Below are 16316 nucleotides of genomic sequence, written 5' to 3'. Positions count from 1 at the left end.
GAAGTCATCATTAATTTACAGCAGATTCTACTAGAGAAATCAACTTTCATATTTAGCAAACTCTACTAGAAAAGTTATCTTCAATATACAGCAGATCCTACTAGAGAAGTCAATTTCAATATCTAGCAGACGACTGCCTACCTATCAACCTATTAACTTTTTAAATAAATATTGCATCGATCAAGAGGATCGTGCGGTTCTTGACAATGCACTTGTCTTTTATTTTCATCTATCAAAGAACCGCGCGAATTTCTCGACTAAATGAAATACAATCTTCTGTCTTACTTTAAAAAAATTGCGAAACCGCTTCCATGGAAAATGATTAAACAGGCTTCGCCAGTCAAGCGGAAGATCTGACTAAGTCCCGCGGTTTTTCTAAAGCGACATTAGTCATTTTTAGTGATCCGTACACGTTAAATATACAATATGTATGCTAATTATCAGCTCCAGACCGGCAGATGCATCATCCACTGTGACTCACATATTCGTTAATGGGGTACCATCCTTTCTCAATTGCCGATAAACGAAAGCTGGCAGCGTTAGTGTAAAGATAACCCAACGATGTGTCAAAGCACCTAACCCTGATCTGAGACACGTACGATCAACTGGAAAGTGTGATAACACCTCGGTTATCCGAACTAATCGGAGAGACATAAATGTTCGAATAATAGAATAATTAATTACGGTAAAACCTTGATTATCTGCACTACCAATGTGATAAATAATTTTTGTTCGGACCAAAGTTAATCCTTTTATCAGTTTCAATATTAATAGTTAATAATTACATACGACTGCCGTAGAAATAGAATTTAGATGGAACGTTTCTGAATCTGGGTCCAAATGGACCCGGATAATAAATTCAGAATATTATATTAATAATATTAGATATATTAATAATAATTATATATATATATATATATATATATATATATATATATATATATATATATATATATATATATTAATATATATATATATATATATATATAATAATTATATATTAATAATATTTTCAGAATATTATATTAATAATGAATTCAGAATCAACCCTCTCCAACTTCTATGCCAACACACTGGGACTGAAAGATTCTGATCCAACGGGGTCTCGCCCCAAGTAACAGTTGATGTCAAAGCAGAGGGAGCCACCGCTAATTAGCTCGAGAGCTAATTAGGCACGCCACCTGGCCGTTCGGGGACGAAGAAGGAAATTCGGCTGGCGCGCGCACCCGATTTCCTCGAGATCGGCGGTCTCCGAGTTTCTCTAGCGTAAAAGTGGACCGGATCTCGGTTCGACTTACCTCAGTATATTCGGATGGCTGAGCTTGTTCATCAGCTGAACCTCCTTGAGCATGTTCGGTCTGTTCGCCGGCAGCTGGTTCATCTTCAACACCATCACCTGACTCGTCACTTTGTGTGTTACCTGGAAACAGGATTTAACACTGGTTCAGCATGATTTGTTTGCCGATCGGTCACGGTGCTCGGCCGTGCGACGAATAGTTCATCGGCGGGGCTCGGTTATTCAACGGTTTCTGACGGAAACCCATAGGAATTCATAATGTGGTTCTAGGTGGCTGAAATGATTTTCTTGAATTTATCGAATTTTTTATCGGTAGGTGAATGTACGTGGGGAAGTATCTATTTATTTTTTTATACCTTGGGCTATTCTGGCCTATTTATGATTGTGTATATTATTTATTGTAATTATTGTTATGTATTATGTTTATTATTACGTTCTATATTCATTATTTTGCAATATATTTATTATTATGTATTATATTTATTTACCATGTTCTATATTTATTATTGTGCAGTATATTTATTACTATGTTCTATATTTATTATTGAGTATTATATTTATTACTATGTTTTATATTCATTACTGTCTATTATATTTATTATTATGTTTTATATTTATTACTGTGTATTATATTTATTATTATGTATTATGTTTATTACTATGTTATATATTTATTATTCTGCAGTATATTTATTACTATGTTCTATATTTATTATTGAGTATTATATTTATTACTATGTTCTATATTTATTACTGTGTATTATATTTATTATTATGTATTATGTTTATTACTATGTTCTATATTTATTACTACGTATTTTACTTACTGCTATGTATTATATTTATTAATACGTAGACGTCCATTTAAACAAATTTCTTGGGGTAGATAAACACCCCATCACAGTCATATTAAACCACGGTGACGCCGGGTTAAGCGAATCGAGTCCCGAAGAAAGTTTCGAAGGAACAGCGGAGAGCAGCTGCTCCTCGTCGATTAGACAGAGCGTCGGGGATGCAGTTACAATTTTCTAAATGTCCGTTAAGTGGACACTAAAAGTGTGTCGGACAGTTAATAAACGTAAAGAAGAACAGCCGCGATAAACGCGAAGAAATTGTGGAACTCGTCCGGCGTTTAAATCGGCGTTAGAAAGTGAGTGGAAGCGAAGTTACAGAATAATAAAATTATAATTGATTTTCCTTGCAGTGATCGAACACCGTCGCGCTAATTGGCGGTTTTCACGACGACGGGAAATAATCTACGGCACGATCCAGTTTTCACGATGGGTCTTCACTTTCTCGAGATCAGTGTCACACTGATATTTCTGTCTCTGATAAACCAGTTGAGATCGAAAACTGTTTCTGCGTGTAAAAACGAATGAAACGTTATTTCCTCTGTAGCGTCGCGGTCCCGTCCGCGTCGTCTTGCGACGCGCCACGCGCTGGCCAATCAGGAAATGGTAGACGTTTACACGTTGAAAGTAAATCAGTAAATAAGTAAAAACAATAACAAATGAAACTGCTATTTCAGAAGCGATTTATAGCCAACAAGAGGTCCCTATAAAAATTATCATATCTCGCAAAAAAAAAGAATTTTCAGAAATGACAATTTTTATACACACTCTTCGAAGCGTCATCTAGCTATCACTAATTTTTTCATAATTTTACATTCGCCTATTTCACCATGAAAAATTCCTGAACGCAGGCGTCCCTAACGTGCTCTCAGCGTTACGAAAACTCTCGCACTGCATTCTCGGGCGCGGATCAAATTTCAAAACACCGCCACTTCTTTTCAAATACACAGCCAAACTCATCCTAATTAAGAATCCTAGAAGTTTTCTCATTTCGGATAAACAAAATGGCCGCTATCATGGTCGCCACGTGGCCGATGCCACCGATTTTAACTATGTTTAAATAAACAATTTGCCAAATCTTAGCGAAAAACGCATAAATAAACCTTGCAAAACGTGACTACGAAAGATGTTACAGCTTCTTCGCGCCGAGGAAAACGATCTCGTCGCGGATCGTGCACCGTAATTAAGCGTTCCCATTGAACGACGACGCTCGGCGAGTTATCCCGATCGCGACGCGATATACGCCGCCGCTGTTGTTCCCGCAACTCGAGCGCCGCGTGAGAGACAACCGTCGCGCGATCCACGCAACAACGGGCACTGTTGTAAGTGAAACGAGACGCGCGCGCTATTCAAACGAACGGCGATTCAGGATTTGCGGTCGCCGATGAATCGTTTTGTTCGCCGGTGAATCGAAGACCGGCACAGAAAAAAGGAACGAGTGTCCCCACGGTACAATGGGTCGCGATGAATCGCGTTGTCACTCGAAATGACGAAACTTCGATCCCTCTCGCTTGTTTCGTTTGTGCACCGAGAGGCTTTGCGTTCGCTGTCGACCATTTCGGATCGATTCGAAACTGTATTGAAATATTGTGTCAGCTGCCAGACTTGTCCGGGAAGTTTCGTTTCTCTGGCTGGTTTAAGGCGTGTCGAACGGGTCTCGATTTTATTAGAGAGGATTGTCATCTGGTTCTCGAGATTTCTCGATTTTCGTTTTGTAACTAGATTTCATTTTGTAACCAGTATATTTTGTTTTGTAACTGGATTTTATTTTGCAAGTAGATTTCATTTTGTAATTACTACATTTTCTTTTGTATCTAGTACATTTTCTTTTGTAACTAAATTTTCTTTTGTAACTAGCACATTTTATTTTGGAAACTAGATCTTATTTTGTAATTAGTACATTTTATTTTGAAAACTAGATTTTACTTGGTTAACGAGATTTTATTCCGTAACTAGATTTTAATACGTAACTAGAACGGAGATAGCGCCTCTAGCGGAAACTCGCTGCAATTAACTTATTATCGCAACATTTTTATCGTCACGGATTACGTCTGTCCACCTGTCCTTCTTGCGCCGTGCCGCGGGTTCAAAGAACATGCAGCAGTTCAGTTATTACCGTATTCATTTTTAATTCGCCGACGAGTATATCTCGTTACGGGACGACGAGAACGGCGTCCCGCACTTTTTACGAATTCCCGCGCGCTCGTGCTTCCGTGACGCGTGAACTTGTCTACTTGTGTCCTCCTCTCCGCAGCGAAGTAAGCGGTTACCGTTAGGGATTTCGGACTCCCGCGGAAATCAGGCCAATCGAGCAGATTCGCGCTAACAACCGACAGCGCCGGGAGAACTTCAGCTGTCGCCGGCGATGTTTAGCTTCGAGGAAAAAAAAACCTTTTCCAAAGAACACTTTGCATCTGACTTCATTAAGCAGAAAGTCAACATTGTAGCTGGTTAACCTAATCCGATGTTCCGCAAAGTGGGACTTACGATCGAGTGCGTGGCAATTTTGAGTATTTCTTAGAGACGATTGGAAAGTCATTATCGAAGATGAACGACTCAAGTTGCAATTCTAATGTTTCGAGACAAAGATGGCGTCGTTATAATCGATACAGTAAAGTAAAAAAAAGGAATACTATGAAAGGGACACTATTTTTGTTTATATAGTATTTTTCGTTTTGGACCTAGTGCAGACCTAACCAAGATCTAACACAGACTTAAGGCAGATCTAACCCTGACCTAACCTAGACCTACTCCAGGCCTAGCTGGATCTCTTGTTTCAAGCCTAACTCAGACCTAACGCACACCTAACCTAAACTAAATTGAATGAAACGACAATAATGTAACAACTGTTTCGTTATTCTCATCCATAAATGAAATACAATTACTAGACTGAGAATTTGATTGATTTATGACAAAAAACAAATTTAACAAATCAAAGGTAAAGTACAAAACAGTGGAAAAATTGAAGGAATTCATGAACACTGTTGTGTTACTCATAACCAATCGCAATCATTAAAAGTAGAAATGCAGTTTTCCTTCGATCGATGCGAACAATTTTCTATTTTTCACAAAGATCCGCAGCGCAATTACTGAAATACGTAACTGTACGAAACTATTCCGATTCCTCTCGTTGCCATCAAGCGATCTGGACCATCGCGACGTATCCAGAACACTGTCCTCCACGATAACGTACAGCTGGCCAAAGTGTAGTCCGTGACATCGGCCAATCGTAGTGTCGCGAGAAGGTAGAATCTAGAATGTTGTGGAAGAAGGCGCGCTCTGGCAGCCTGATTCCGCGGATCGAGCTGAACAGGAAAACGAAGCTGAAAGGCGAGGGGGAGCAGGGACGCGACGAGGCGCGCAGTATTTGTGTATGTGTGTGTGTGTGTGTGTCGCGAGATGGAAATTCCTTGGGTTAAAAAGTCGAGAATATCCGAGCGGAATCTGGCCAGGATTCCTTGGCAGTGGCTGGCTTAGTTGGGCCGCGTCCAAACGATGACGAACACGCGGCGTAGAGCCGGCGGGTAAACAGAGCGCTTGCAAATCGAGCGTTTCGCGAGAGGATCAACAAGACAAAAAATAGAAGATACACGGACGAAGAGAAAGCGAAGCTAACGAGAACACCGGGCTCCTCTCGGAATCCACCGGAATTCCTGTCATTGTGTAACGCGCGCCGCGTCAAAAAAACGTCTCTTTCTCTTTCCCATTGTTTCTCTCTCCGTTTTTTACTTCTCTGTCCCCCTCCCTCTTTTTCTAGTTCTCCGTCTTTCTCCCTCCTCATTTATTTCTCTGTCCCTATATTTATTTGTTACTTCTCCGTTACTTTCTTTTTTTATTTCTGGCTCTCCTTTCTCGTTTCTCTTGCCTTCTTTTTTCATTTATTTTTCTTTCACTTTATTCATTTATTCCTCCATCATTATCTCTACTTATTTCTCTGTCTCTCTCTCTCCCTTCATTTATTCCTCTGTATGCTCTCTCTCTCTCTCTCTCTCTCTCTCTCTATTTATTTGTCTGACCTCTCTTTTTTTATTTCTTTGTCTCTCTCTGTTATAGGTTATGTTCAATAGACGCCGTTGCAACTGTATAAAAATTTGTAAATAACTTTTGCGGCAATAATTTACCACAAATTTCATATAAAAACTGACAACTGTGTAAAAATTTGTAAATCTTTTTTGGGTTTAACCATTTACCATAAATTTTATATGATAATTTGTAACTGTTCTTTATTATTCTGTTTCAAGGCCTATATTTTCGTCGATCTTTCTTCCTGTTTTTTTTATAGTTTCAGGTACTGTATCAGGCCTTATAGGTTACGTTCGATAGATGGCGTTGCCGCAGTATCACATACACTCGAAGATCCACATCGAATTGTTCCTTTCCAGGATTTTAATCGAATTAAACGACACAGCTGCTCCTCCGTGATATCGGTGTAACGTTTCTCGTTCCAGCAGCGGGATCAACCGGCCGGATCGATTCCTCTGGGCTATCGAGTTTCCAGCTCTGCTTCAGGAAATTGAAGGCTCGATTTTTCGTTCTCCCGGCCTTTGTTACGGTCTATTATTATCTAACCCGGCAACTTATGTGCTGGCGGCGTCGATCGCGAATTTTTTCGATCCGGATCTACCGCGCGAAAACGTTCTCTCAGCTGACAACTACGATTAGAAGTTTAATCGAATCTACGCCGGGTGAACCAATTTCACACCTCGATTTTTTTACGGTTTCTTGTAAGTGGATTACAGATCTTGCGCAGTTGCGAGAAAAATCGGCGCAGCGAACGCGAAACCGTAACAATATTTACTAGCGGCACCAACATTCTTTTAGATTGAATTTTTCATGTATTAATAAAATAATTTTATATCAATACGAAAATAATGGAAAACAATGGGTAATTTTAACATTATTTAAGAAAAAACCTAAACGGTTTTATAGAAATCCCCCACTTTGTTTCTTGTTAAATTATGTTTCTGCAATTTTAATTTGTCACTACCTTTATCAAAGAGAGCAAGATATACTTTGTAAAATTTTTGTTTAAAATTTCTTCAATTAATTTAGTAAAAATAGATGTATAGAAAATATTGGCAAAAATAATGTTGGTACAGAAACTAAATTTTTCATTGATCTAATTAACAATTAACTATAAATGTCGGTTAAAATGACAGATGCAACAGCGAAACGTTTAAATCGCTACGATATTGTCATTAATGTGTATAAAATAAATTATTACAATTAATACGTGTTAGTTACTTTATTGTCAATCATATTTGCATACCTGTGTATGCAATTACTAAACTGCGGATTTTATGCATCTTTAACAAAACTGATATTTTCATATTGTGAACAATTTATTAAAAAGATTGAAAGAGGATAGACATTTTTTCACCTGTCTTACGTTTCACACAATTATTTTGCATACAATCTACAGTCTAATAATTGCAAGAAATCGGCAGAAAAAACAGGATGTTCCAAAATTGTTATTTCCGGGACATGAGGGATTCCTGAGGCCATCTGAAATAACTTTTTCCTTAGCGCAAATACAATCCGCGGCTTCGTTCACGAGTTATTAACGAAAAACACCGACGCCCCGCCCTCGCGACCATTGCCGCTGCGTCAGACGGCAGGCACGACGCGGCATTGGCTGTGAGGGCGGGACGCCGACCGCCCTCGCTCTCGGATTGGTCCGCGTTTTTCGTTAATAACTCGTAAACAAAGCCGCGAATTGCATTTTCGCTAAGGAAAAAGTTACTTGAAATAACCTCAGGAACCCCTTATTTCTCGGAAGTACCATAATTTTGAAACACCCTGTAGAATGACTTTGTAGAAATTTCTAGCAGAGTGTGCAACAGATTTTTATTATAATTGATTTGTCTCGCTGATCAATCATGCAAACCTTTCACTTCTCCGACACAGCTGTTCCTCGAAGTCCGTAAAAAATTCAACCAGAAGCGAGAAGAAGCCGGGAACATGTGTCGGCCATTATTCAGAGGCAACGAAGTCTGAATGGATAGTTCGCGCGAGATCTCACCATCCGCGAGGTATTTCGGAATGGACAGCGTGCACCGGATTCTCCAAACAGCGATAGATCCTTGAGTCATACGGCAAGAATTAGCAAGGTCGGAAAACCCAGCGAGATCGTTGCTAAGTAGGCTAAACGCTAGAGATCTCGAGTGAAAAGAATAATCGAGGATATATCATTGACGACGACACTGCGCCGACCATCTTGCGATAATCAATCATTAAAATTTTCATTCTCTCATCTGGCACACATAGAGAGATCGATGACTATCGATGATCTATGATTAACGATAGAAATTAATCTGGCGCACGCTGTGTAAACATTTCGTTCATTATGAAAAATGATACATTTGACTGCAAATTAGAAAACAGTAGATGAGAAGATATTTATAGTATTAATTATTTACAGTAAATGTTATATATAAATTTGTCGATTGTATTTTGTAAATAATTGCTGGGGTTGGATTATCTAACAGTTTTATATAAAAATTCGTAACTGTATAAAAATTTTGAAATCATTTTTTGGGGTTAATCACTGACCATACATTTTATGGGAATATTGACGATTATAAGATCGTCGAACGAATTTGTAAGTTATGGTTTCAGCGTTAATCATGTATCACAAATTTTATATAAAAATTGACGATTTTACAGAAATTTTTAAGTTATGTTTTTGGGGTTAATCATTTACCATGTACCTTATATAAAAATTGAGGACTGTATAAAAATATGTAAATTATTTTTAGGGTTATGTCGTGATTGTTGTTATTATTATTCCTCCTAAATTTTCTATGAAAATATATGTAACTCTTCTTCGTTCTTCTTTTTTAAGGCCTATATTTTCGTTAATCTTCTTTTCTGTTCTTTTTTAATCTCAGGTACTGGATCAGGCCTCATAGGTTATGTTCGATAGATGGCGTTGCAACTGTATTCGAATACGCAAATCATTTTTGTGGTCAATCGTTCACCTTAAATTCTATATAAATATTGACGGTTGTATAAAGATTTGTGATACGTGAGCTTAATTATTAGCAATAAATTTTACAGAAATATTTACGATTGTACACCAAATTTCTAGCTAATTGCTGAAGTTAATTATTTGGAGTAAATTATATCTATATCAAAATTGACGATTCTATAAAAATTCGTAAATAATTTCCAGTTTTCCAGAAAAGTTGACGATCGCGTGTAAATCTCTAAATCATTTATGACATTAATTATTGACCACAAATCATAAAGAAAATTCTAAATAATTTCTCTTGTAAATTACTAAATAAATATTATAACTGTATTACAACTAATAAATATTACGTAAAAATTGACGATTCTATAAAAATTTGTAAATAATTTCCAGAAAAATTGACGATCGCATATAAATCTGTAAATCATTTATGACATTAATAGATTCCTAAATAAATATTATAACTAATAAATATTATATATACAAATTGACGATCGTACAAAGGTTTATAAACAATTATTGTAGCTTCTTAATCACGCTAGACAGAACGTAAAAATTCGTAAAAATAATTTTTAATTTGGAATGCGGAGGAGAGAGTGAAGCGCGAGACTTCACGGTTCGGATCGAGAGCCGTCAGGAGAAGTTTCGGCCGGAAAGGACGGTTTAACAGGTCCGCCGGCAACGGGGTCGCGAAGTCGCCGATTCCCCGAGAGAGTTTGGAATTCGATTTCTAAGTGGTCCGCGGAGCATGAAGCGCCGATGTAACCAGAACGTCGCCGTTAAATATTTTCGATTTCCCACGCGGCTGCACGGCGTTTCACTGACAGCCGCGGCCGGTCTTCGTCCCGTGGTTTCTCGCGTCGAAGACGCGACGGGACGGAGGAGACAAAGACGGGGCGCGCGCCTCGGAAGACGTTAATTACGAGAGCCACCTTTGTGTTCGTACTGAAAGCGGGGCCTCGAAATATCGCCTCCTCGTTTTTTGCTAACGACGAAACTATGCCAAGTAGTTTTCACCCGGTGGCGGCGCGGTTGAAAGCAAGTGTTGCTCGCTGCTCTCCGCCGAGCCCGAAACTGTCTTCCACGCGCCGCGAAAGTCCCCTCCGAAATAATTAGCCGCGCGCCGCGTCGTCGCGCTATGCCGCGGACCCAGGCCGAACGCGGTGAAAAAAAACATCTCGTGTCCGATGTCATTTCCGTGTGAATTATTTCTTTATCTTATACGGCTCGTCGTCGATTTAACGTTTAGTAGATACATTTTTTAAATGCAATTTGTTAAAATATTATTTTATTTTTTAATCCTGTTTATTGCGGGTTGTTCTATTTTTTAGCGCAATTTATTGCGAATTATTTTGGCTTTTAGTATAATTCATTGCGAAGTATATTAGTTTTTAGTCCAATTCATTATAAATTATCTTATTTCTTAGTGCAATTCATTGCGGATTGTTCTATTTTTTAGTGCAGTTCATTGCGGATTGTTCTATTTTTTAGTGCAATTTATTGCAAATTATTTTAGTTTTTAGTGCAATTAATTGCAAAGTATTTTATTTCTTAGCGCCATTTATTGCGAATTGTTCTATTTTATAGTGCAATTTATTGCAAATTTTATTTACACATTTTAATTAATATTGTTATAATATAACCATAATTATGTTTTATATATTGTATAACTATGTATGATATTTTATATATAATATAATCACAATTTATTATATTTCATATATTGTCATTATATCAATGTATATACAATGTATTATATTTCATATATTATCACAATATATTATATTTTGTATATTATAACAGTGTTTTATATTTGATACATTATAACAATATATTCTATAATATATTGTTTAATCTGTGGTCAGGTTTCGCCAAAAATCTAATTCGTCACTAATCTGATCCTGTGTTTCTCACGTTTCATTCTGCATTCCCTCTCTTTCTTTCCCTTCCCCCTCCCCTCTCTGTTCTCTCAGTCAGTCACTCTCCTCGGTCTGCAGACCGCGCGGTAGGCGGAATCTTCGACCAAAGCTCTGCTCTTTAAAGCGCAGTGTGTTTACCCTTTAATTGGCTCGTCGACCTTAATTGCTCCGAAGATTTATAATTCCATTCTTATCTGGCCGTGGCTCTCGACGACGATCTCCTCGCGGCTCTTATTGAATCAGAAGAGCAATTAGCGCGCCGCGCCGCGACGCGGCCGGTTCTCGTTCTTTCTCCGCAGGGCAAGCAGACGCGGGCTACTCGTTCGTCCGCTAGCCGCGGCATGTGTACAGTGCGTGCACAGAGAATCCGAGAGCACCGTGAGGCAAAGATAACCGTCCGCTCTGACGTCACGCGTACCGAAAACCGATCATTGAGAATGGTATCAGGTTTTTAGTGTAAAAATTACGCGCTGTCGATTTTTTTAAATGACCTGAGTCTAATTGTTCAATTAACGAAGACAATAAGTTACCATTATTGTAAAAATCGATTATATTATGCGGGAGAGTGAGTAACAAATTTACTTCGTTAATCAGTAATTATAAATAAATAGTTGCTGTCTAGAAATCTCTGCATTGTTCGTCATTTCACTCTTGAACGAGAATAAATTGTAGCAAAAGTGTAAATAATTGAAATAAATAATCACAAGTAAAAATAAATGCGAAATTATAATTCTTAAAATATGCTAATTTCATGTTTAGACAATTGAATTTGTTTCTAGAAAATTAATCATATTTACGTATTCATTAATGTCATAAAAATATTATATTAACAATACTAGATTCTCCATTAATAATACAAAATGCTCTATTAACAATACAGAATTCTCTAATAACAACAGTAGATTTTTTATTAACAATACAAAATCCTCCATTAACAATATAATATTCTCTATCAACAGTATAAAATTCTCTATTAACAATTCAAATTTTCTATTAACAATACAAAATTCTCTATTAACAATTCAAATTTTCTATTAACAATAAAAAATCCTCTATTCACCGAACAAATTAATTTATATTTTTAAGTAAACAGTTCGTTGCATCTGACACAAGAGGGAAGAGCAGAGAGAAAAAAACGAGAGAAGGGTAGATAGAAAAGAGAGAGAGAGAGAGACCGGCAAAGGTCAGCCGGCGTCTATTTGTGACCGCCTCGCGAGTACCGGGTAGCTGCGTATGAGAAATGACCGATATAACGCGAGCTATTTCTGTGACGCCTTAATCATTCCAATTATCGGGCTCTGAATGAAAAATCTGTCGTGGGCGGCGTTAGTCACGCGACCGCGTCTCTGCCTTTCCCGGAAACCCCGGTACTGACAGCGGCCAACACTGTTACAACACTCTCACAATTAGCCGGCAGGACTTCTTTACAACTGCACAATATCCCCGGCTCGACACCCCATTCGCAGCTTCATTGATCTATTTTCTGGAACATACTTTGTCCACCTACTGCTTTTATAAATATGCTGGTATTTTTTTTTTAAAGATTTATCATTGCTGTGACAGCAGAGGTCGTTGGCAACGTTACACTGTAACGTATATTATGTAAATAAATATATCAACATTGACATTTATATTCACACTTCTAATTTAACTTACATTTAATTTAAATTTAAGTTTAATTTGATTTCAATTTAATTTCAATTTACTTTCAATTTTAATTTCAATTTTAGTTTTAATTTTAATTTAAATTTAATTATGTCGAATTAATTAGACTTCTGGAAAGTCCAATCAATTTTGACAATACTGGAGAAACTTCGTTGATATAATTTAATCATCGATATCGAAAATATCAATGAAATAGAAAAACTGACAAAATTGATGATATGGAAATTCACGTTACCAACGTCCGCTACAGGACCACCGCTTGAATATTTCTATCGCGCTCGTGTTCGTTACATCATTTATAGTTTCGGGTGAATCACTGTTGACTTTACGAGCTCGACAACAAGTTTTGAAATACATACTGTTTCTGTTTTCAGTATCCCGTATACTGTATTATGTTGCCAGTAAGGCTGTGACTATGAGTCAGAGTTATTCGACTATATTCATTCAGTGTTGTAACGTTGTTCCTAATGTAAACACTATTCATTCAATATTCTCGCCAGAGATTGAGTAATTAATAGACTATGGAATGTATGCGTCTATGCCAGAAGCGAGTAACTGAAATGCAAAGCTGCGAAGACGTTTCTTGGAAATCAGGACTTAAAGGTCAGGCTAAAAATTCGCAAAGATCGCTATTTTTACCAGGAATGAGTTTATTAATCCTTTGGGAGGATTTCGTTAAATAATGGAAAAATAATTGTTTACAAAAAGGCGTAAACTAGATCCAACCTAGATTTAATTTTAATTATAACTAGACTGCAGATTTTTAGTCTCTTATGCTAACTGTTACAAGAAAAATATGCATTTCTCTTTGACTTCTGTGTTTCACAACTGAGACAATTTTTATTTTACACAATGATGTGCAGGATTTATAAAATTGTCGCAAGACCTTGAAGAAATTGATTCCTGAGGCGATTTGAAGCAACTTTTTCCTTTGCGAAAATGTTGAGAAATGCTTCGTTGACGAGATATTAACGAAAAACAGGGACCAATCAGAGGGCAGGCGCGACTGGCGCCCCACCTGACGCGACGCGGCATTCGCCGCGAGGGTGGGGCGTCAGCCTCCATCGCGCGGTTATTGGTCAGTGCTTTTTCGTTAATATCTCGCCAACGGAGCCGCGGAGAACATTTTCGCAAAGGAAAAAGTTGCTTCAAATCGTGCAATGCGTATTCTTCGTTACTGTAAATATTACATTGTTTATATTACATTACGTTGTATATGTTTTTAGCACATACAGCTCATCGTTGTTCATCGAAGTCGTCATCTTTAACTCAAAAACATTTAGCAATATTAGTAAAACAACGAAAAACGCTATTTTGTTCAAAAATGCAATCCTTAAAATGTTTAAACTTAAATTCAAACACAGACTTGACCGATTGCTTCCAAATCTTTGCACATATCGTTCTTTCAAGTATCGTCACAATTAGCGACGTAAGTCCAAGAAGAATCTCCAAAGACCATTCGAACGCAAATCGACGTTCATTATCGAGAAATTATCCGGCAAACGAGCACCCGCACTCGTCCGTGCTCCACGATCTCGCCTCTCGGCGCTCGCGTGGCGGCTCGCATATAAGAAAGAAAGCGAGTTTTTTCCAATTTTAGAAAATCATCGAAAGTGTTGCCGACGCCGCTGCGGAAAGTGCGTCGGTCGGCTCGTGGCTCTCTCGTTAACCACGCCCTGCAATTGACTATTCCTGAAGCCCGGTAGCACGCGTCGCCGCGTAAACTTTGAACTTCCAAAGTGCCCGCCGCCCTCGTGCCAACCCGCGCGCTTTTAATTGGTGCGTGGATTTTAATTATGCCGCGGTCTGTGCAACAGAGCGAGCCGAGGGCTACGAGCACCTGCGAGCTTCTTCGTTATTCGACAATTTAAAAAAATTAGAATAACGAAGGAAAATAAAATATGAAAATAAAAAAATTCCAGAATGACATAACGAATGCAAAAATAAATTGAAAAATGCAAAAATAAAATGAAAAATACAGAAATAAAATAACAAATGCAAAAATGAAATAAAAAATGCAGAAATAAAATAACGAATGCAAAAATAAAATAAAAAATGCACAAATAAAATAACGAATGCAAAAATAAAATAAAAATTGCACAAATAAAATAAAAAAATGCAAAAATAAAATGAGAAATACAAATATAAAATAAAAAACGGAAAAATAAAATACAGAATGCAGGAATAAAATAAAAAATGGAAAAATAAAATATGGAATGCAGGAATAAAATAAAAAATGCAAAAATAAAATAGAAAATGCAGGAATAAAATAAAAAGACTTCCGTCTCTAATTGTACAATAAATTACCGACAAAAAATAATCAACAATTCGACGAATCGTTCGAACGATTACAACCACTGATTTCGGTATCGCACGTTTGTTAATCATAATAAAGTTTATATTTTAAAACAGTTACGCGTCCGAATAAAACTGTAATAGCGAGCTTAATCCCTGGCCAATTACATAAAAGCTGACGACTTGAGCTTTCGGAATAACGTGAACGCAGCAGGGTCAAAGGTCTAGGCCAACCCGTGGAGAGAAACATTGCGAAACGACGAGTAGGAGAGGGAGGGGGATAGAAGGTCGCGGAAAACCGTCCACGAGAGTCATTTGGACACGTCGCGTAGAAAGCAGTTCTATTAAGAACGATTTACCAATTAAGAGCTCGCATCGAAGGCCGTGCCTTGTAAGGCCTCCGCAAGTTCAGAGTTTTCCCCGGCGCGGTCGCGGCTCGGCGAAAGTTCAAGTGTCGACGGCGGACCGGAAGTTGCGGGATCGAACGCGCTTTCGAGATGCGGCCGGGAACGGGTTGGACGAAACGAGACGAAGCGCCGAAGCACCGATGCGCCGTGTACCGGGAGCCTGTACAAGGATTTCTCTGGACCGACCGATCTCCGGCCACGGCAACGATAAATTTATCCTTCTCGCCTCTGTCCACAAGTCAAGCTTTCTCCGAGTTTCTATATTAATATTTTTACCGATCACCTTTTTTGCGAAAACGTTTCTCTTTAATGGAATGAACAGGCGGAAGAGAGGTGGACCGGCGACATCCAGCTGCGACGCTCCAGTTTCGGCGCTCAAAAGGACACTGCGACAAAAATACGCGTCGATGAAGCGAATTTTATTTTCGGTAATTGTCGTCCTATCGTTGCGATTGTAGCATCAATGGATAGCTGTCGTTCTCCCGATTAAAATGAGTACAAACACGATCGACATCGGTTCAGTTTCAGTCGCCGTCGATATACCGGGTGGGCCGCGAAACTTGCATACCAGAAATAAATTTCGAGTTGTGCTTTTTCTGAGAAATCATCACATAAGTACGCGGTCTCAGAGGTGAGTAGAGGTAATTAAGATTGTTATGAGCTGTGAATAATTGATGTTCATGAATTAGCAGTTTTTTTTTTAATTTTGAAGATTGCTTCTATGGTAATCAATTTCAATGGAATTTCTCGAACTTTATCATTTTATTCGAGCTTTTAGAGAGAAATTGTGATAAATTTCATAAAGATTGTAAATGGTGTTTTTTGAGACATTTTGGTTAAAATGGAGTTAAATTAAAATAGTAGAAGGTGTCATTTGAACCCTTTGGTAAAAAACTGGTGAGAAATTGA

At 38.0% G+C, this 16316-nt stretch overlaps 1 protein-coding gene across 4 annotated transcripts in view; it reads right to left on the bottom strand.

Moving 5' to 3' along the window:
• The window catches only part of cdi (serine/threonine kinase), a 93922-nt gene that overhangs the window by 32890 nt on the left and 44716 nt on the right, over positions 1-16316 (bottom strand). For all 4 annotated transcript variants that reach the window (XR_004491627.2, XR_004491628.2, XM_033479626.2 and 1 more), the window contains exon 3: positions 1299-1420. Coding sequence is in view for 2 of the 4 variants with exons in the window: in XM_033479626.2 (XP_033335517.1) it covers positions 1299-1420 (122 nt within the window). In the remaining 2 variants the exon portion in view is untranslated. The remainder of the gene's footprint in view (positions 1-1298; positions 1421-16316) is intronic.

Source organism: Megalopta genalis, chromosome 14 (genome assembly GCF_051020955.1).
Source record: "Megalopta genalis isolate 19385.01 chromosome 14, iyMegGena1_principal, whole genome shotgun sequence".
NCBI lineage: Eukaryota > Metazoa > Arthropoda > Insecta > Hymenoptera > Halictidae > Megalopta > Megalopta genalis.
This window is presented reverse-complemented; position numbering and strand designations above follow the sequence as displayed.